At 41.6% G+C, this 23,765-nt stretch overlaps 1 protein-coding gene across 1 annotated transcript in view; it reads right to left on the bottom strand.

Moving 5' to 3' along the window:
- SORL1 (sortilin-related receptor, L(DLR class) A repeats containing) overlaps positions 1-23,765 on the bottom strand; it is a 236,220-nt gene that overhangs the window by 129,962 nt on the left and 82,493 nt on the right. The window contains exons 7-11 of the mRNA XM_006833925.1: positions 19,174-19,275; positions 18,007-18,176; positions 12,798-12,990; positions 8,920-9,037; positions 8,364-8,437 (exon numbers count right to left, since the gene is read on the bottom strand). Coding sequence (XP_006833988.1) covers positions 8,364-8,437; positions 8,920-9,037; positions 12,798-12,990; positions 18,007-18,176; positions 19,174-19,275 — 657 coding nt within the window. The remainder of the gene's footprint in view (positions 1-8,363; positions 8,438-8,919; positions 9,038-12,797; positions 12,991-18,006; positions 18,177-19,173; positions 19,276-23,765) is intronic.

The raw sequence follows: 23,765 nt of genomic DNA, 5'->3' as shown, positions 1-23,765 counted from the left end.
CCCCCCCCACCAAAGAAATGGATTGGCCAAGTGGCAGCATTGATGGACTCAAGAGTGGCAACAGTAGTGAAGTTGGCCCAGGATTGGGCAGGGTTTCGTTCTGCTGTGCATAAGGTTGGTATGAGTTAGTACTGACTCGATGGCACCTAACAATAACAAAACTGTCTTTCCAAATGAAGAAACTAGTGTTGGGGCACAAGCAGTAGACTGTGAACAGTGGAGGTTAAGACTCAAGTCCATCTCTGAGACCAACCAGAGATGGGAAATTAACCAATTAGAGTTTGGGGCCTAAACAGGGTCACTATGGGTTGGAAGCAACTAGACGGCACTTCACAACAACATAACAGTATAAGCTTATAGTTCATCCTTTCTGTAGATATCCAAGATATAATCCCAAATTAAAAACTCTAGACCAAGTACAAAAACCAAGTACCTGAGGACGCTGAGCAATAAACATAAATGGGCAGCTTGTGGAGGGAATCCAAAACCTTGAGAAGCTACCCACACAAGTTGTGGCTTTGCCCTGAGGAAACCCCAGGAAACCCCAGTCCTGGCATGGACTGACCCCAGCAGATGCATAAAACTCCAACAGAAACCACTCCTGTGTCAAAGGAGCCAGGAAAAGAAACTCCAGAGGGCCAGAATGTAGGAAGAACCCCAGAAGGAAGAGCTTCAGGGAAGCGAATTCCCTAATAATCTGAGTGCACCCACATATGTCTCACCCTAACCCCTGAACTACATTTGTGTGGAATACATCACCCAAACAATGAGAGCAAAGGATTAGAGAACTGAACTGAGATTTGATCTACCTACCTTCCACAGACAGCAAGATAGAACTATGGTCTAAACGTAGATATTCTTCAGAAAATTCAAACACAAAACAAGAGTCTATACATCACCGCATTCAAATGTCCAAGATGCTGTGGTGGTAGCCACACCTGGTCTCCAATTCCAGTTTACATCCCCAAATTACTCAACATAAAAAAGCATCCAATTCTCATGGTAAAATGATAATCAACAGATACAAAATGCTAGGTTATCAAAAACTTTAATACAGCTATTAATAACTATGTTCCATGAGGTACAGGAAACACACTTGACATACATTAAAATAAAAAAGAGAGAGCGAGAGAGAGACTTGTCCATAGAATTCTGTTAAGATAGTGACCTAGAGAGACCACTGTTCCCATCCTCCCCAACAAATACAAGGTGCTCGGCTTGGAGGGACTCTGAATTCGGGAGTTGCAGACAGACAGGAATCAATGAATCAACAAGAAATTAAAACCAGTAGAAAACTCATTTTGCCCACAATCCTGCCTCTCCCTTCAGCCACACAGGCTACTGGATGTTGTTTACTGGCAAGATACCTCAGGTAAAGAGGCTGCATTCCTGCCTGTCACGGCCCTGGCCTGGACAAAGAAACAGGGCCTCACACTTAGGCTCCAAAAACCAATTAAGGTAGACCTCTCTCCAGGGGTCTGTCTGGAGTGTGCCAACACCTCACCTATCTAAACACTGCTGGGTGCAAGCGTCCTGTGAATCACTACAGCAGGTGTGTGCGGTGGAGTCAACACTGTACCTGCCTCCCTGCACACCTCAAAGCTCAGGCCTCTGACACAAATGACAGGTCAGGCCTGCCTGCTGCCTGCTGCCTGCTGCCTGCTCCCTGCCCCAGTGTGGACGAGTGTGTACTGAGGATGCTGTGTGCTAAGAAGCAGGCATCTTGAGTGGAGGCAATTTCCACAGTCAATATACTAGAGGAGGGGCTCTGGTAACAACTAAGCAGACCTACCCTGGGTCTGTCCTGAGTGTGGAAGTAACAGAAACTATGGAGAAGGCTCCCTACCGTGGAGTCAGGAGGTGGCTCACCTAAGTGGAGACAGCTTCTCCAGCCACCACAGGCCTAGGGAGGCTCTCAGAGGTTCTTCTAGAGACTGCCTGCCCCTCCTCCTTTTGACACAAATGAAAGTCTACCTGTGCTTCCCCTGAAGGTCAGCTCAGATATAAGCAGCCCCACAGAATAGGGAAGGAAGTCTCAGACTCAACTGGAAGGCAACCCAACCCCAAAGAGGGTTTTGTGGATGCGGGTTTTTCAACTAAAAACTTGGTTTTAGAACAAAAGGAAACTATGATGTGCTGATACTGTAGAATAAGTGCTGAGCTTCTAATCTCAAGGCTTTTTGTTCAAACCTACCAGCTGCTTCTCAAAAACCCTGTACAGAGTCACTTTGAGTTGGAATAGATGCAATGGCACTTAACAACCAGATAGAAAATATTGTGCCTCCTAATGGGCAAATTGATTCTTTCATAATATTTCATCTGCATTTCGAGGACATCGTTGGTTGAAAACCAAGATTTGTAACTTCTAAACCTTACTTAAACCCATGAGATAGAATAAGCTATCACAGAAAGGGAGAAGAAATGGTAAACCAAAGGTCAAAGACTCAGCTCATGTAGGAGATTTTTGCACAGTGGCTGCCTCACTAAGCACTGGCCTGCCAACCACAATGTCAGCAGTTGAGCCTGCCAGCTGCTCCATGGGAGAAAGATGAGTCTTTCTGCTCCTGAAAAGAAGGACGGCCTTGGAAACCCTATGAGTTGGAAACAACTCAGCAGCACATAACAACAACAGTGTGCACAACACTGCTACATACAGGAGGAAACTGATAAAAGTTAACACTCTTGAAAAATGTCCATTTCCCCAACAAAAAAAATCACAAGACACATAAAGAACAGAAAAACAATGACCCATCCAAACGAACATGACAAAGGGAGTGAAGCACATGTAGGAATGACCAAATAATGACAAAAATGGATGAATACAACAACAATAATAAAGAATTAAGTGACTACATAGACAAAGAGCTAAAAGAAATAATGCAATGCAAAAACAAAATGAGGTTCTAAAAACAGATACTGTAAATGAATGGAACCACAATTGAAATAAGAAACACAATAAAAGGACTTAATAACAGATATAATCAAGAGGAAGAAAGAACCACAAAATTAATGAATAAGACAGTTAAAATTCTAGGTACTTAAAAACAAGAATGGAGACTCAAGAAGACTGAGCACAGTTTGATGGAGTTATGGGACAAAAAGATCAAATATACGCATCATGTGAATTTTAGAAGAAGATAAAGGGACGGAAGGAATATTTGAAGAAATGAGAGAAAATTTCTCCCAATCTAATGAAGGGCATAATCTACAAATCCAAGAAGCTCAAAAACTTTAAACAGGATAAATTCAAAAAGATCTACCCTAAATCACATCCTAGTTAGAGTCTTAAAAAGTAAAGCAAGAATCCTGAAAGCAGTGAGAAAGAAGCAAACAGTCACATACAAGGGCTCCCCAATAAGACTAAGTGCTGATCTCTCCTCAGAAACATTGGAGGCCAGAAGGAAAGATATGTAAAGTGCTGGGGGGGGCGGGGGGGGTCAGTGGTAAGACCAAAACAAAACACCTACCAACCAGGGAAACTATACCCAGCAAAATGATCCTTCAAGAATGGGAGTGAAAGTAAACCATTCCCAGATGTTGAGAGTTCAAATCCACCAAGCAAGCCCTACAAAAATAAAAAGTTGAACTGACAAAAGTTGTACATTTACAACAATGACTCCCAAAAAGTAGCCACTGAGGTTATTTATGTATAACCCAAAACTTCATGAGATCAGTTCCCTTGGTTCTGAAATTTCGAGTCATGATTTCATGAGACACCCCAGATAAATGGCCTGATTACAGGTGTTGTATGGCCTCCTAGTTCATTGTGTATGGAAATTTAAAGAAGAAAAAGACAATTTCACAATCACAATATGTTTTACCGCTCCTCTCAGTACACTGGAGTCCTGGTATGGTGCAGCAGGAGAAGCACTGGATCTCAAGGTTGGTTTGAATTGCAAGGTCGGTGGTTCAAACTTACCAGCCTCTCCTTGGAAACCCTATATATGGGTCGCTATGAGTCAGAACTAACTTGATGGCACACACAACAAGAACTCAGAATATTAGAGAACTAGTGTGTGTGTGTGTGTGTGTGTGTATGTGTATATATAAACAGACGATGAAGATGTAAACAACACTATTAGTCACCTTCATACAAAGAACCTCTATAAAATTGCATCCAATAACTGCAGAATACACATTTCTTTCTAGTGTACATGATACATTCACCAAGAACGAGCACATGCTAGATCACAAAACAAGTTTCAAAACATATGTGGGGATTGATATCATTCAATGCGTCCTGGTATGGCGCTATGGGTTACTGCACCAGACTGCAAAGCCATTTGAACTGCAAGGTCCATGGTTCAAGCTCACCAGTGGCTCCTTGGAAACCCTATACAGGGCCGCTATGGGTCAGAGTCGACTCAACGGCACTTAACAACAACAACAACAATTCAATGGGTATGCTCTGTCTACAAAGAAATCAATAAGAAGATATCTATGAAATATCCAAATACCTGGAAATGAAACAACACTTTTCTAAATAACTTATCAAAGTCAAAAATCAAAAGGTGCCTTTTGGGGTGATGAGACGTTTTAGAATGAGATACTGGTGATGAATAGCATGGCCTTGTGAATATACTGCTGTCCACTGAATTGTACATTTTAAAATGATAAGTTTTTCACATGCAAATTTTTTCAATTTTCAAAAGGGGAACATGAAATATTCTGAGTGCTGTTATGGCACTGGAGTCCCGGTGTGGCGCTACAGGATAAGTGAACCACAAGGTCGGTTTGAACCATAAGATCAACGGTTCAAACTACCAGTTGCTCCTCAGAAACCCTATACAGAGTCGATATGAACTGGAACCAACTCGATGGCACGTAACAACAACAGCAAAAACCTGAGTAACAACAAAAATACATTATATATCTAAATCTGGGGCTTTAAAGCCTTAATTTAGAAATGCTTATATAACAAAAAGATCTAAAATTCCATCTTAAGCTACAGACAAAAACAAAACAAACATAGCCAAGAGTAAAAATCAACCAAAAAGTAAATAGACAGTAGAGAAGATTAGCGAAACAAAAAGTGGGTTCCTTTAGAAAGATCACCAATAACAAACCACTAACTAATCTCATCAAGAAAACAAGAAAAAGAATACAAATCAACAATACTAGGGGAAATAAACATAGCATCTACAGACTGTACAGACAGTTAAAACATAATACAAAAATCTCATGAATAACTTTCCAACAAACTTAACAACTTAAATAAGAGAATACATTTTTTTAAATATGCAATTCACTGAAATTGACAAGAGACAAAAAAAGTTTAATATCAACCAGAGAAATTGCATCTACTACTGAAAACATTCCCCAAAAGAAATGCCAAGTCCACAGTGCTTCATAGTGAAAAAATACCACCAAACTTATATAAACTTGGTTAAAAAATCAGGGGGAGGGCTCCCTGCTCAGCTTGTTCTCTTACTCAGCCTAACTCTATTGCCAAAACCTGACAAAGACATTAACAAAAAATTACAATTATTCCATGAATAATTCTAAAAGCCTTAAGGTATTAGCAAAGCCAACTATATATAAAATGTATAATACAAATGGACTTGAAAAACTTTATATAAAAATTCTATGATCTTTCAATTCCATTTTTCCATAAACTTTAGGGTACTTTAGCCTAATAATTCAAGGTTGGTTTAATATTAAAAAAATTTTTTAAAAATGGAAAACCATTTGAAGGTTCTTCAAAAGATTAAACACAGAATTACCATATGCTCCAATATTTCCACAGCTAAGTACATGCCCAAAAAAAGTGAAAGTAGGACCAAAGATATTTGTATATCAATACTGCAGTACTAGTCACAATACCAAAAAATGTGGCATATACACATATGCAGTGAATTATTACTTAGCCATAAAGAAAAATGAAGTCTTCTTGATACATGCTACAATATGGATGAGTCCTGAAAACATTATGCTGAGTGAAATAAGTCAGTCACAAAATAAGTCAGACAAATATTGCCTGATCCCACTCATATGAAATACCTGCAACAGGGAAGTGTACAGACACCAAAGCTGATTAGTGGTTACTAAGGGCTGATGGGAGAGACGGGGGAAGAGGGCTTGGTGCTTAGGGGACACCGAGCTTCTGTTAAAGTGAGTAGAGAAGTTGGAAAGGGTCAACTTGATGACCACACTGTCACTAAGCTCAACAACTGAAGATGACTGAAATTGTGAATGTTTTGTTGCAGATATGTGTATGTGTATATATAAGTACAGTGTACCTGACCCAAGCCATGGTATTTTCAATAACCTCATACACATGCGAAAGTTGGACAGTAAATAAGGAAGATTGTAGAAGAACTGATGCATTTGAGTTATGGTGTTGGAGGAGAATATTCAAAGTGCTGTGGGCTGCCAAAAGAACCAATAGATCCGTTTTGGAAGAAGTGCAGCCAGAGTGCTCCTTGGAGGCCAAGATGGCCAAACTTTGTCTCTCATACTTTGTACATATTGTCAGAAGGGACCAGTACTGGAGAAGGATATCATGTTTGGTAAGGTGGAGGGTCAGAGAAAAGAGGAAGACTCCCAGTGAGATGGATTGGCCAAGTGGCAGTATCAATGGGCTCAAGCGTGGCAACAATTGTCAGGTTAGCCCAGGACTGGGCAGTGTTTTGTTCTGTTGTGCATAGGGTTGCTATGAGTCAGTAACAACTCGATGGCACCTAACAATAACAACAACAACACAGTGCACAGTACATATATTTATAATTTAATTGATTTTTTAAAAATCCATTCATGTGATACGTCATATTAGCAGAATAAGGAGGAAATTCACAATCGTTTTAAAAGATGCTGAAATGCCATTTGGCAAAAATCAACACCTGATAGTGATTAAAAACTGTCAACAAACTCAGAACAATAGAGACTTCTCCACATTGACAAAGAGCTTCCAAAAACAAAGTCCCTTGTGCAGTGGTTGCTTCATGTAGGCAGTGAGCACACAGGGAGGGAGGCAATGGCAGCAGCCCGGCATCACCCCGTGATCCCAATTCACTGGAGGAAGAGCAGGACTCTGCTTCCATTCACAAGGAAATCACTTGCAGATGTCTGAATCCCAGATTACACTACTATATCAGAAGGTACAGCAAACCACAAGCCCATCCGCAAAGGAGCCAACACTCAATTTCAAAAGGCACGTCCGGCTCCAAGGAAGGAGACAGCAGCTGCTTAATCTTTTCCAGGGGAGCCGGATAGCGTGACATGAAAACTCCAAACTCTTCATTCTCTGTAACTAACTATTGCGGTCTTCAGCAACCTCCTTCACCCAAATGTGTACTTAGTTCTCTAGCATAATGTACAGTCCTGACAGAGACACACACACACATACCCACATGCAGCACCTGAGTCTGGAGGGGTGGAAGGTAATACCTACCCACATGGGAAATAAAGTATAAGGTATGGCAGGCCTCTGCAAACTGCAAAGAGCAGTAAGTGACTTACACTGTACATTCTTCAATGTGAATGCGTACATACTGCTGTCCCATTAAGTACCACGAGGATGAGAGCGCTCTCTGAAGAACTCCACATCACATCCGACATGATGGGGGTGCGCACACCTGCTGGGGTGCTCAAAAAACCCCTGTTGCATGATGCACTGAGTTTTACCCCAGGGCTCTCTGCACACGCAGAACCATGCCACTGAAGGCAAGCCCTCCAAAATAAGACCAGACATACTTCCCTGGGCATTAATACATCACAAGAGACTGGTTACAATGTTTGTATACACTTAGGAATTTTCTACTGTCCAAGGCCATGTTCACATTTCAGGACTAGAGAACCAGTTTCATTTTCAGAAGTGGTACAGTCAGTGCCTGAGGAACCAACCTTAGGGCAAAACCAGAGTCGTCTTCTACAGCATAGATTAGGATGAAACAACGTATACAGCACACAGCGTAGTAAAGAGATACAGGATTTTAATAATATTTGGGGTGGCAGGATGGGGACACAAACTGTTTCTGAATCTGACAGGACTCCAACTTCTCTATAAGTTACTGCTATATTCAGCACATGGTAATGACTACCTACTCCATGCTAGGCAATGGGAGGTCCTAGGACACAAGATGTGAGCACAGCAGACATCATCTCTGCTCATACAATCTTGGATTATTTAGTAAAATTCACAGATGAATTAAAAAAAAAAAAGTCTCTCTGTGACTTTAAGAAAACATTTTTGCCAACATCATGAATCCATGGGCTGGGCTGACTCTCGAGCATTGGTGCCCAGGGCTCTCTTTACAGTCATACTTGGCAAGACTGGCCTCTTTGCCCTGGGGCACATGTGTCCCTGAAATGCTGAGGCACAGCCCATGTTCTCACACAAACAAGAAGCAAGGGGGCCCACTGACCTCTCGCCACCTAGCTCCGGCACTGCTAGAGATGTACACGTTCGTCTTGCTTGCCAAGTTCTTTCCCACAGAACCTAAAATGTAAGAGGAATGATTATTTTTAAAAGTAAAAAATGTACCAGATAATCCCCTTGCCTAAATAGAAATACAAAGTTCTATGTGACAACCACTGGGGCAGTGGTGGCGCAGTGGTAGAATTCTTGCCTTCCACATAGGAGACCCAGGTTCGATGCCCAGCCTGCATACCTTATGCACGGCCACCACCCGTCTCTGTCAGTGGAGGTTTGTGTGTGGCTCTGATGCTGAATGGGCTTCAACAAGAGCATCTCCAGACTACGATAGACTAGGAATAAAGGCCTGGCAATCTACTTCCAAAAATCAACCAATGAAAACCCTGGAATCAAAACAGTTTGATCTGCAACCAATCATGGGTATGGTAAAGGACTGGCCAACAATTTTTCCAGGTGCCTGAGGTCAACTTGAGTTGGGGTCAACTTGCTAACCACCACACGTTAACAATAAATAATGTCTCAGAGAGCAGGCAAAGTAAACTCACCGGTGGCAATGATAAGACCTGGAGCAGACTCCTTGGACAGGATGGGCATTCTCCGGAGCTGGAAGTTAAGCAGCTGACTAAGACGCTGGGCCAGGTGCAGGGAACAACCCTGGGAAAGCTACAGAACAAACGTTGTGCACAATGTCAGCACATGACACGATTCCAAGATGTCTGTAAACACTGAAGTCTGTGAAGATACTGCTGCTGCACATAGACATGGAAACCTGGCCCAGAAGGAACTAGACTCCAAGCCGGATTGTCTCCACACCTCTGCGAGATGGAGATGATAAAGTGAAACCACACAAATGCCTCCCATTGAATGGAAAAATAATCACCATAAAAATAATTCTGAGACTCCCAGAGAAGAGCAAATAGAAAGCAAGTGTCAACTCAAGTAAAGAGAAACAGGATCACTCCCTTCTTTATCGCCCAGTGGTCCTCTCCAATGACTCAGAACCAAAGGGGAGAGTGAACAGATTTCTTGGTATTTATTTTCGAAGTCAGCACAGATGCGTTTCACGTATGTTTTAAGCAATTCTGTCAGAATTTGAAGTCATAAAGTCTCATTAGTAAGCTCCCAGATAAATAGCCAGTGACATCCAAACAGCAAAATACCACTGTTTTCAAAAGATTCTCACTCAAGTTTTTAAACAGCAGCCTGTGCAATGGACATAATTAATGTCACTGAGCTGTCCATGGGAAGACTGCTGTACTGGCCAATCTGCTACCGATCTAGTTATCACAATATAAACAAGTAAGTAGGTAGGTAGTATGCATTTGTACAAAGGTGCGGGTATACAACGCAAGGCTTCAAGTTACTCAAACGGGCCAAGCCTGCTTGTATGTTCAGATTCTCAGTAGTTCTGCAAACAATGTGGACATGGCCTTTTGCTATGGGATCATGTCTAATTCTCCGAGCCAGAAAATGATTTTCAGTGATCATTTGGCTGTGCTCAGGGTTTTAGACAAGGAAACTCGGTGTGTGCTTATGGTACAAGTGACAACTATGTTAAGGCTTGCTAGATGTACCTATTTCTGACACAAAGGATCTCTCTAATAGGTATTAATTGGCAAATGAGATTTAGGTTGAGTCTCAACAAGGTATTAGTAAATTTTCCTTTTTCTTACTTAGGTTTCCTTGCCTGCAAGCAAGTTGTTGTTGTCCTTGTTAAGTGTTGTAAAGTAGGTTCCAACTCATAGCGACTCTGTATAGGATCTTCAAGCAACTGCTGGTGGGTTTGAGCCACTGACCTTCTGATTCACGTCCAGTGCTGATGCTACAACGCCACACCAGAAGTCCTTGGGAGGACCATGGTAATGATGTAGGATAAGCACTGGACTACTAACTAAAACGTCAGCAGTTCAAATCCACCAGCTGCTCCATGGGAGAAAGATGAAGCTTTCTGTTCCCATAAAGATTTACAGCCTCAGAAAACCTAGACAAGAGGACTGTGGCAATGAAGAGTTGGGTTTAGTGTTTTGGTATTTGGTATAAGTCCATGGGTGGTACAAATAGTTAAACAGTCAGCAACTACTAACTAAAAAGTTGACAGTTCAAGTCCACCCACAGGGATGTTAGAATAAAGGCCTGGTAATCCACTTCCAAAGGATCACATCCATGAAAATCCCATGGAGTATAATTCTAATCTGAGCTACCTATTGCCATGAGTCAAAACTAACTGGACAACAAATGAGTTTTTGTTGGTTATTTTAATAATTTCTTTCACTACCTAAAATCCAGAGTGGTGTTGTTAAGTACCATGGAGTTGGTTCTGACCCACAGCGACCCTCTATAGGGTTTCCAAGGAGCAGCTATTGAGTTTGAACCACCGACCATTCAGACCAGTGCTTTATCCCACAGGAAACTAAACATGTCCTATTTCACATATAAACTGTTTCCTGTCAAAAAAACAAAAACTTGAATTTTAACAGTATAATTAACCATATTTAATTCCTCTATTATGCTGGTGTGGCACCGTGGGCTAATTCACTGGACTAATAACCACAAGGCCAATGGTTCAAACTCACCAGCTGCTCCTTGGAAACCCTACAAAGGGTTGAGGAACCGACTCGATGGCACTTAACAACAATCATGCTCAAAAGCTCCCCACCTTATGCACACCAAGATCATGCGGAACCTGAGAGCCAGGACACCCACTGAGCAAAAGAGAAGCACCTACAGATGTGTCTGTACAAGGAGCCTTAGAAAAGTTCATGGAAAAATTCCATTGTTTTTAATTCCATTTTCCACAAACTTTTTGAAGCCCCCTCTTTATCTACCATACATCACGTAACATCCACAATATATTTTGTGAAATATGGTGTTCTGTGAATTGGATGTTGTGTGTAGTGAACACCATATTACATTATAGGAAGTCCAGATTGTAAATGAATTCTGTTTGTCTATCTATAAGTCAAGTTCGTATGAAAGTCATAAAAGTTAGATATGGTTCATATCTAAAGTCAGACAGATGGTTATCTTAGTATATATGTACAGTTAAGTGCCATGTTGTCAGTTCTGACTCATAACAACCCTGTATGCTGTTTCCAAGGAGCAGCTGGTGGGTTTGGACTATCAACCTTGTGGTTAACAGTCTGGTGTTTCTCCTACATCTCCACACCAGGACTCCATGTTAAGTATATATGTATGTACTTATATTATGTGATATCCCCATTCCTCCTGAAAATAGAACATGATCTAAGGTTAAAACTGTGAACAAACTCAAAGTAATTCACATGGTATCTAACACATAGGAGTATTATGGTGCTTCCCTCAAAAACTTAAAATATCCCATGGTGTCCTTATGAGTTCACTACAGTACCCCAGGGTGCCTTGGTACATAGTTTTGGAATTATAAGGGTAGACATACAGATAAAAGTTTATTCCATATGACATTATTGGAACGCTAATAGAGATGCCCTGGTGTGGTGATGTGAGTTAATGCGCCAGACTGCAAAGCCATTTGAACTGCAAGGTCAGCAGTTCAAGCTCACCAGCTACTCCTTGGAAACCCTCTACAACAGCACTTAACAACAACAACAATAGAGAAGAACGAATGCATTTTTACAGTTGAGCTCTGGTAGCGTAGTGGTTACGAATCAGGCTGCGAACCTTAAGGTCAGTGGTTCGAAACTACCAGCCACTCCGCGGGAGAAAGATGAGGCTTTCTACTCCCGTAAAGATTTACACCCTTGGAAACCCTGTACAGGGTCGCTATGGGTCGGAACCGACTCAACGGCACTTAACAACAACAACAACAACAAGAGAAGAATACTGAAAGTATCATGGACTGATAGAAGAACAAACAAATCTGTTGGAAGAAGAAGAAGTACAGTCAGAATGCTCCTTGGCAGCCAGGATGGCCAGACTTCGTCTCTCATACTTCAGATATATCATCAGGAGAGATCAGTCCCTGAAGAAGGACATCATACTTGGTAAAGTGAAAAAGAGGAAGACCCCTAAGAAGATAGATTGCCACAGTGGCATCAGCAATGGGCTCAAGCGTAGCAACAGTTGAAAGGAAGGCACGGGACCAGGCAATGTGTCATTACATATGCAGGGTTGCTAGGAGTCGGAGCTGACTCGCCAGTACCTAACAACAACAATGTTGTGATCCTGCATTTTCCAGTATATACTAGATGTAGGGGTGCTGGTGTGACTCTGGGGGTTAGCGTGCTGGACCACCAAGATCGGGTTGAACCACAGGGTTGACAGTTCAAGATCACCAAGCACTCCTTGAAAACCCTATACAGGGTTGCTAAGAGTAGGAATGGCTTGAAGGCACTTAACAACAACAACAGCTAGATGTAGGAAGTTACTGTAGACCACAGCTGCTTCCTTTGCATTAACAGCTCAAGCAAAAACAAAGCATCTATACCTCACAATTTATTTTCTCTCCATATCCTGTGAAGGCTGGAGCCTGAAGAAATTCCCAAGTTCCTCCTTTGTCAAAGGTGATGACCGATCTCATGTTCTCCTCGTTCATAGAGCCGTTAATCAGTGTAGCAATGTATACGCCTTGCAATCCTTCCACTCGGTGGAAGTCAGCAAATGGCTCATTTGCAAAATACCTACAGTAAGAGAAAGTAACAGCTATGAATTTGAATCTATCATTTATTGGTATTATTTAAAGGTGATTGCTTTTTAACTTTGAGTGTCAAGATGCTTACCTGATTAATAACTCCTAGAAGGGGGATTAGAGTTATGAATATAATACACAAAAATTGGCCTCTATTTCTTCATTATCAAAATTGATCTCCAATCCTCCAGACAGCCTTGACAATCAGGAAATGTTAAACCAGATTTGCAAAACACTAATAAGAACTCTGAAGTTGACAATTTAACCCCACCCACAAGAATACAGCTAAGGGTCAGGCACTAGTGTTCTGCTCGGACAGCAGCCCACAGGGTTTCTGTCAGGAAGCCCAGCATATTCACTGATTTCTTTCCAAAGAGGCAGTGAGTGCATACAGCAAGGAGAGCACTAGAATCTCCTTGTTAACAGTGAAGCAAAGAAGAAAGCCCTGCTAGGCTAAGAAACTGGAATTCTCTGCAAAGTAATTTTATACTAAAATAGCACATCACAAATAGAAGGAATTTTCTCATTATCATAGTTCACACATGGTTTTTTAAAACTGGAAGTGTGTCCTTTACATTTAGGAGGTTCTAAATATCTGGGCTGGTGTGGCGCTGTGGGTTAATGTGCCAGACTGCAAAGCCATTTGAACTGCAAGGTAGTTGGTTCAAGCTCACTAGCTGCTCCTCGGAAACCCTATACAGGGTCACTATGGGTCAGAACCGACTCAACGGCACTTAACAACAACAAATATCTGGGCTAAGCAATGAAATAGAGAAGTGAGACTTTCTCCATTATCCGTCATCTTTAGATGGGCAATTGTTCCATCACATCAGACAGAGAGATGCATATGAAAAACTCTGAGGTAAGGAACAAAAAATAATCAGCTCTGACAAAGAACAGTGACAACTTCAGACTGAGAGATGGAGCAAAAGTCCAATTAAAGTACCAGACTTAAGAACAGATTTCCTAACATGAAGTTACCTTGGTGGTGGTGGTGGTGGTGGTGGTAGTGTGCCGTGGAGTTGGTTCCAAGTTATAGTGACCCTGTATACGGTTTCCAAGGTTGTAATTCTTCACAGGAGCAGAAAGCTTCATCTTTTTCCCGTGGAACAGCTGGTAGTTTCAAACTGCTAACCTTGAATTTAGCAGCCCGACTCGTAACCACTACAAAGTTACCTTAAGACTATTTTAATTCTTTTCAGTTACCACATTAGAAATCTGTTCAAGGTCTGTGACCCTCCTACTCTCTTGTTTACCTCCACTCTATTCCTTTGATCCTGTCATCAAGAAACCTGCTATTTGCAGGTAGGTTTACTAACTTCTTTCATACATCTGAGAGGTGTGAGTTTCTCCAATTCAAACAAGTCCAGGTCAGATTCCTGATGTATTATCTTGTGTTCCTACACCTTACTCCACTGTCTTGAATTTCCAGATCATTCTTTCCTCCTTGACCTTCCCTGTAACAATTTACTCTCTGAAAGTCCATTTTCTTTCATTTTATCTTCTACTGGCCATCACTACTGTGCTTAAGCCCTGCTTCCCGGAGTCTCCTGGGCCAAGACTTGCTCACCAGGCTCCCTTCAGCCACACTAACTGCAGATCCCAGCACCACAGCCATCCTCAAACAACAAAGCCAGCCCTCCTCCCCACAAGCCTGGCCTCTCATCTACACACATGTTCCTCCAGCAGGACCAACATCTCAACCCTGCTTCCCACAGGATTTCTACTCAGCACGTCACCACCAATACTGGACCCAGTTCCTATTAGAAAGTGTTCCTCCAGTTCTCTACGTGAATTAAAACTAGTTCCTTGGTAGCAGGCTTCCCTATTTAGTTCAAAGAATAGCTCATTTCAAATACCACAGAAGTTGATTTTCAACCAGTCTGTTCACATAATCTGCTAATTCACCCTTATCCCATTTCATCTAGCTGAGATCGAGACACAGATGACAAAAGGTCACTCAACTATGCAAATGTGAACGTTTCTAGTCCCAGAGATAAAATCTGAGGAAAAAAATAAGAAAGTTGAGTAAGGATGTTGGCCTCTAACTAACTTTTCATGTGAATCTCTTTTCGGTTCCCTCACTGGACTATATGGTTAAATTGGATGACGGGGACCATTTGTAACTACATAAAGGGCTCTATCTGTGTGGTGGCTCAATGGCCCCATAACTAGAGGTCATTGCTTCCTGAACAGCCTCTCCTTTGTTTTCTCTCTTTCCCTCTGGCTCATGATCTGCCCTATCTTGAAATATTTCACCTGAATAGCTGGCAAATAAGGAAGACAAGGAAACCTTTTGACACACTGTGTCCTATGCACCCTATACCCAGAGACTTTGAAGAGCACAAAAAATAAACAAGCATCAGTTAAAAGCTTGAGGGATAACCGATCATGATTTTAATGATAGAAAAACTATGGAATAAGAGACATCACCTCTGAAGGAGAAACAGCAAGTGGGAAGGCACGATCAGAGACCAATTAGCAAACTCCCCACTCAGATACCTTTCTGATAGGTATCTCCAACCAAATGAAAAGTACACCAGATGCTGTCAAGCTGACTCCAACTCATGGCAACCATGGGTCTCAATGGCTGATATTTTGTAAGTAGATCACCAGGCCTTTCGTCCAAGGTGCCTTTGGGTCGACTTGACACTCCAATCTTTCAGTTAGCAGTGAACACATTAACCAATTTGTACCATCCAAGGACTTCCAAACCTAACAAGTCCAAAATCAAACTCTTGATCATTCCCCTACACCTGCTGCTCCAACATATAGACCTCCGGCCTCGCTGGCAATCATTCTACCACCTGCTCATGCCAAGCAGCACTGGGTGGGGTCCTGGACTCCCACTCTCCCACAGCCTTCTCATAGCTGTTCTATGAGAGCAAATACTACTGTCTCTATGTTTAACTCTATATAATCAGAATCTGACCATTTCTAGCATCTCTACTGCTACCATCCAGGCCCAGCCCACAGCAGTTCCTCGGATCTGAGTGCATCCACAGTGGACTACCTATTTCTGTGCTTACTCTCTAACGGCAGTCAAATTTCCATACATCATCCAGGAGGATCTCTTTAAAAGTCACAAAGGTAATTATGGATAATGCTATCCATTCATGTTTTATGCAATTTTCTTTAAATAATGCAGTTCATAAATTTGTTTGTTTGTTTAATATAAATAGAAAAAAGGAGGAAAAAAAAAGAATTATGCCCATCTTTTAGGTTGAAATCCTCCATCTCACTTTAAAGTAAAGTGCAGTATTCCAGAAGGCCCCTCACAACATGAACGCTGCTCTCTTGAATCTGGTCTCTGACTTCCCTCTGGGCTCCTCATTGCTCCTTAAACACACCAGCACAGACAAAGAGCCAGGTGTCTGCTGTCCAAGGGTTTTTGCTCCAAGTGCGCTTCTGCAAGGCATCTGCCCAGCTCCCTCCCTCACATAATTCAGGCACCCACTCAAATGTCAGTCTTGGAATAACTTCCCACGACAAGCCTACAAACGGTAACATCCTAACTCAATTTCTTCATCTTTATTTTTCTTTATAGCATTCATGGAGCAGGATACATATTCATTATATTCTGACTTCTAACGAGAATAAAAATTCCATGGAACAGGAACCTTATGTGGATTTTGTATTGCTGTATTCATTATTAAGGAGCTCTGGTGGCACTGTGAGTAAGGCTTTGGGCTGCTATCCACAAGGTTGGTAGTTCAAACCCACTAGCCACTCCACCAGAGAAACATGAGGCTGTCTGCTCCCATAAAGATTTAGTCTCAGAAACATAACTATCAGGGTTGCTAAGAGTTAAGATCAACTCAACTGCATTGGATTTTATATACATTAGTACAGAATTCTATGGTAGTGGTGCATGGTAGTAGCATATATTTTGAATTAACTAATGATTGAAATGACTGAATGAACTCTAGTATGAGGAGAGATAGCTAGGCAACAAGGACCTAATCAGCTGGTGACCACGGTCCTAGTACCAGAGCTCCCCCTAACACATTAATCAGCCAAGAGTAGCCAGAGAGTAATTCTAATCACTATCACATGCCTCACAACAGTCTGATCTGTCGCAGGACAATGAGAATAAATGGACTCATGGCATTGGAAAGATCTCAGAATGCACCCAATCCCTCCTATACACCAAACTCCTCCCAGGCCCCCTTGGTGGCTGTGGTTACTGTGGGATTAGAAACAATTCCCAACACATAATTTGATGGACAAAGGATCAATGAGGCTGTTTTCTTCCTTATAGGACAAACATCTTGCAATTACTTACTCACAGTGTCAGTTAACTGAGCCACTTAGAGGCAGGGCCCCACCCACATACAACACACCAGCTTGCAGATTGGAGGATATTTTCCAAGCGCTCTTTCCTGCTGGCTCAGAGACCACAAAACCAGATAACTGAATGAAGGGAACTCAAGGGAGTCATTATCAGGATGAATATAACCCCAAATGTCACACAGAATAGTGCTTCTCAGTCTTAGCTTCATCTAAGAATCACTGGGGGAGCTTTTTAAATCCTGATGCTCAGACTACACTGAGAACCCAATTAACTGTGATCCCTGGACATATGGCCCAGGCATCAGGGCTTCTGAGAGTTCACCTCCAAAGCCCATTCTTATCAAGTAGGTTCTGACTCTGGGCCAGCCCACGTGCTACAGAGTACAGAGTAGAACTGTGCCCCATTGGGTTTTCTTGGCTACAGTTTTCATGAAGGCAGACTGCCAGGCTTGCTGGGTAGGTTCAAACTGCCAACCATTAGCCCAATAGTCAAGAGACCCCTGTTTGCACCACCCAGGGTCGAGAAAGCTCACCGTGTGAGTCTGAATGAGCAGCCCAAGTTGGAAACCATGGCACTACAAGGGGATTTCCCTATCTTTTCATTCTATGTTCCACAGACTCTTTGAACCGTAAACAGTTGGGGAAGTGCTAATCTGTCAGCACAGACATTAAAAGTGTGTGTGTTTTGGGGGGGAGGGAAGCAATGTCTCCTTACCTCACCAAGGTGTCACCGCCAGCTCCCCCTGGGCTGTAGTACAGCACATTCTCCAAAGACAGAGAAAACTTCAGCCCCTCCGCCTCTGAGATGTACAAATTAGTACGGTTGTCACTGTGACTGACACACACAAACACCTGGTCTTCCGAGGCATCTGCGATGTAATATTCCTTTGGAAACCAAAGTTAAAAAAAAAAGCGTTAAAGTCAAAATACAAACATGCCCCGAGAGCCCTTTCGATACACATGAAAGCAAAGGCTTCCAAAGGCCCCAGTGAGGACTGTGGACCAGAAGCCCACATGAAGCTGCCCCATTTGCAAATCAGCATGGAGAGTTATTTCTCTGTGGGAACCTGAGGTGGGTCTGCAATTGCAACAGACCTTCAAGTTAGCAAGTGGGGTCACTGAACCCCATAAAAGGTCTAAAACCTCCTTTTAGTCAACAGCATCTACCTTTTTCATCTATGATACATCTCATGAGTACAAAGTACACTATAGATTAATTTCCATTTCATTTTCTTCATTTTCCCTTAAATAGCAAATGAAGGTAGCACCCACAGAAAGCAGGGAATAGCCAAGAGTGCCCTTGTCGCATGCTCCTCTGGGTATGAACTTCCCACGACATCAAGCCCTTCCACTGCCACCTCCTCTCTGCATCACTTCTCTGATGACCCAAGTCTCTGATGGTCTTTCCTACCAATCTCTACCAGTTATAACATGTATTATATAGCCAAGTACTTAACTACATCAGATTGGGTTGGGTTTTTTATGTACATATCGTCTGTTTTGGTCCATCCAGTCTGTCCATTTTTAAAAGGTAAGGCCCAAATCCTCTCCCCTTTTGGAACCTCAACACCTATTAGCAATACAGCAGGTACTTGTTGACTACCTGAGGTTGTGCCCTAACTTCCTAGGCCTTGAGTGCTGGCATGCTGAGCCCTCCGACTATAGCCCCAAACCTATCAATCTTCTCCTCATAAAAGCTCCTCATTCAGATCCACTACACCCAATGAAAGGAGAACACAATAGATCAAGATGCCCAAAATGCAATGGCTCTCTCTAGAGACCTATCTAGAAAATGACTTCAGACAGCCTCAAGGCAGCCTTCTTCTGACCTCAAATAGAGGACAAAAACATTTCCCTTCATCTCCAAGCCGACCCCACTCACATTAATAGGATGCCTGGTGACAAACTGGGCTGCTCGCATGGGCTTCCGGCCAAAGGAGACCCAGAGCTGGACAGAAGACTGCTGCTGACTGCCCGAGTGATGCTGTCAAGGAGAAAGGGAGAAAAATTAATTGTGCCAGCTTTTAGTCAATCTAAACAAGGCAAAAGAAAAAACAGAAAAGGTAGACTGTTCCGACTCTACTAAAAACACAAAACTTAGAACATGACTTCAAATTCACATTTTTGTAATGTCTATCATCACTCTTTTACCTGAGATAGTCATCAATAACCCATAAAACATTCCAACTCATAGCAAATCTACTGGATAGAGTGTATAAATCCCATGAGGTTTCCAAGGCTACTTTTTTTTTTTTTTTAACTTTTTATTGTGAATTGAGTGAATGTTTACAGACAAGATCATCAGTTTTACACTCAACAAGTCATATACTTTGTTTCATCTCGATGCTTACAATCCCCTCCATGTAACAAGTTATCCCACTTCCTCCTTGTGGTTCCTACTTCCATTCTACCCTTCTTCCCATCCTTGCTAAACTTTGTCTTTAGGTAAATGGTGCCCTTTTGATTTTGAATGATTGACCATTCCATGGTGAGCATCCCTTCCTAGTGTTGTCCAGCCTACATATGTATCTACTGCTGGCTGAAAAAATCCTTTCCAGATCTGACAGGCGATTGATGGCCATACTCTCAGGTTCCTCCATTCTCTTTCTAACCAGTAAGTCCCGTCTTTTTTTTTTTTTCTGTTGTACTTGTATTCTTTTATTAATATGCTAACACTTTTACCTAATTACCATTTTCATCATAAATGGTTTTAACTTTTTAAATTTTTTAAATAATTTTGAGTGTGCCACATTTTCTCCCACTCTATCTGGAACCTTCGCATGTGATCCCTTTCAGAGCAATTGGTAGTATAGTCAAGGCTGCAATCTTTACAGAAGCAGACTGCCTTTATTTTATCTCCTGTGGAGCAACTGGTAGGTTCAAACTGCTGACTTTTAGTTAGCAGCTGAGTACTTTAACCACTATGCCACCATGGCTCCTTGGGTCTTCAACAGATAGTAGGTACTCCATGGATATTAGATGAGGAATAAGGAAAGTGGTATGATGGGGAAGGACATAGAAGCTGTCAAAGGTTGAGCAGAATGAGCCAAGGGGACCAGGCAAGCATATTAACTGATGCTGCTTCAGACCGGACAGGAAGAGCCTAAAGCCCCACAACCTCCACATCTCGGGTGAGATCAGTCTTTCTAACCCCAACCCACCATACATACAAAACATTCTCTTCTTTTACTCCCATTTCTAGATTACAAGAATAATCGAGTCATAAGGCTTTAACATTCTGCAGCACACTTCAAAAGCCCTCATTAGTCAATACAACGTAACACTATGTGCAAAGGTTTAGATGATTAGTTTCAGTACCCCTATGCGCATATAAATCCTTATGAATATCTTTGAACATTTAGAAAGAATACCCATTCTTATGCTTGATATTTCTCCACTATTTATAAGTGATTATAGCTTAGAAAGCAGCCTTTTCTCAGTGATGTCCCAGCCCACTTCAAAGTTCTCCATTTAATCACTGCTGCTGAGAGGTCTGAGAGTTGAGAACGTATACCAAGATAAGTCTTACAGAAAATAAGCAAAACTCATAGCCTACTAAGGTCATTTCAGAAACCAAAATTCCACCCATTCCACTATCTTCTGGGAGAATTATTCCTAAACCTGGACAATTGAAAATAATACAATTTAAGTGGCTGTATTTTACTACCACCAAGAAACAACAGCACACTATTAACTGTAAGATGCATTGCAGGGCTCTGATACTTTTCTAAATAAACCATACATTGATCTTTGAAAATTATTATTACACTTACAAAAGTATGAAGCCCTTGTTGTTGTTAAGTACCACGGAGTCGGTTCCGACTCACAGTGACCCTGCACAGGGTTTCTGAGGCTGTAAATCTTTACGGGAGCAGAATGCCTCATCTTTCTCCCACGGAACTGCTGGTAGTTTCGAACCGCTGACCTTGAGATTGGCAGCCCAACTCGTAACCACTACACTACCAAAGCTCCTTATGGAGCCCTTGTAGCATAGTGGATTATAAACTGGGCTGCTAACTGTAAAGTCAGAAGCTTGAATCTACCAGAAATGAGGTTTTCTGCTCCTGTAAAGATTTACAGCCTCAGAAACCCTATACAGAGTTGTGACGAGTCAGAACTGACTCCGTGGCATACAGCCATCACCACCATTACAAAAGTAAAATATGTTCGTTAGAGGTAAAAAATTTAAAAGGATATAAGGTAAAATGCTGTTTTTCTCTCTAATCCCCAATCTCTCTTTCCACTTTACTCCCCTACAGGAGTCACTGGCTAACAGCCTCTTGTGCACTTTTTCACAACTTTCTGTGCCAGTATACACAAGCATATTTATAGTGCTGGTATCTACTCCATTATTCCTCTCTTCCTTAGCAACAGGATCCTGACTCTTGTTCACAATGCCATTCAAACCCTAGAATAACACTGCTGTTGTTAAGTGCTATCACGTCAGTTCAGACTCACAGCAACCCTATTGGATTTCTGAGGAACAGCCAGTAGGTTTGAACTGTCAAGCTTGTGGTTCCCAGTCCAGTGCTAATCTTACAGCACCATACCAGAAGTCTGAATAAAAGACTACAGTCCTTGATATTTTTTGCATTAACATGTGGGCAGGTAGTGACTACATACTAGCCAATAAGATGCAAAGAAAAGAGATGTGGGATTTCTTGGAAGGCTGCTTTAAAGGACGGCATCCACTGGAAAAGCTTCTATTTTAGCCCCTTGGTCTTTGTTTATAATTTCTAACTGTGACAAGGATACAATGGCTAGGGCTCCAGCAGACACAGGAGACCTTGAGAATGAAAACCATTAGTTAGGTGGGTACATCAGGAAGACAGGAGCTGGGTCCCAAATGAAACCAGGACACCAACACACGGGCCCTAGCTAGACTGCTTACCTCTTTTTCAAAGGAGAAAAATAAAATTTCATCTTCGGTAAGCCACTTCTATTTCTAGTCTATTACCAGTAACCTTGCACAGTTCCAAATTGGTACACGCAGTTTTATTTTTCACATGCAAATAAAATCACGATACTGCTCTGAATCTCAACTTTTTTCATTAACAATGTATTTCAGACATCTTTCCATTTTCCATTTAACAGCTATTGATGGACACTTAGGTGGTTTCCAGAAGCAATGCTTGAATTAACATATTTGTATATATTACCTTAGTTCTAGTGTGGTGCTGTAGAATAAGCCCCGAACTGCTAACTGCAAGGTTTGCAGTTCAAACCCACCAGCAAGCTTCTCAGAAATCCTATACAGGTCTGTAGGAGTCAAAACTGACACGGCAGCACTTAACAATCATTACATGCTGCTTTTTTTGACACTATATTAGAGTATTTAGTGATATATTCTTAGATGAAGTCCACGGTTAAAACTTTTATTTTGTGCGTATGTCCTATGTGCATTCTTAACAAATAAAAACTTCAAATTATTTTTACTTTAAAAATATATTGCCAAATTACACGCCTGATAGTTGCACCAGGTTTAACTGGGAATTATTTAATATTTTAATCTTTGCTAATCTTACACCGCCTGAGAGTTTATAATAATTTTTTTATGTTTTTATTTTTGATGATAAAAATAAACTAACATAGGTGTCTGGATGATCTTAATTTCAAAATGGACATCCCAATTTATGTATGGAATTATGTCAGGAGCAAAAAGAAATGAAGGTGTCTTAGAGAATACAGCAGAAAGAAACAACGTAAATGACATGCTCTGACTAAGCAAAGACCAAAGGTGAGCTATTCCACTGGAAATTCCACAGAAGTATAGCCGGGGAAGCACAAGTGGGAGAACTGAGGCTGATCCCCAGGTACCTAATGGAATAGGGACACCAGTTCAAAAACACCTGGGCCAAATCACTGCCACTTTCTCCCTGGCAATAGTAATGAAGGTTCAGCAAAACATCATCATCATCCACATGAATACTGTTTATACTGAAATATTTATAGACAATATGACATGGCACCTAAAATTTGCTCTAAATATTCCAGGGGAGGAGGGGAGGGGGAGGAAGCAGTGGGGTCGAGAGCTGAAAAGACATCAGCAAATGTAACTAATGGTTAAGTTAGATGAGGGTCCATGGAAAGAGCTAATACTGACTTCTCATTTGTGTGTAATTTTAAATTTCTATAATAAAAAGGTATGTTGTTGCTAAGTGTCGTTGAGTTGGTTCTGACTCATAGAGACACTGTATAAGGTTTCCAAGGAGTAGCTGGTGAGTTTGAACCACCGGCCTTGTGGTTCAAATCGACCTTGCAGTCTAGTGCTTTATCCCACCACAACACTAATATTCATTGGGAAGTATTTCCAAAATGGCAGCATAAGGAATTCTTTAAGTCTGCACAGATACTAAAACAAAAACAATTCTGACATATATTTTTAAAATAAATTATTTCAGAATTCTGAAAATTAAATACAAACTTGCAATCTGAGGAGTGTTTATTAAGGAACAATAGTTCAATTGACACCCA

Source organism: Chrysochloris asiatica, unplaced genomic scaffold, assembly GCF_000296735.1.
Source record: "Chrysochloris asiatica unplaced genomic scaffold, ChrAsi1.0 scaffold00008, whole genome shotgun sequence".
NCBI classification, from domain to species: Eukaryota; Metazoa; Chordata; class Mammalia; order Afrosoricida; family Chrysochloridae; genus Chrysochloris; species Chrysochloris asiatica.
This window is presented reverse-complemented; position numbering and strand designations above follow the sequence as displayed.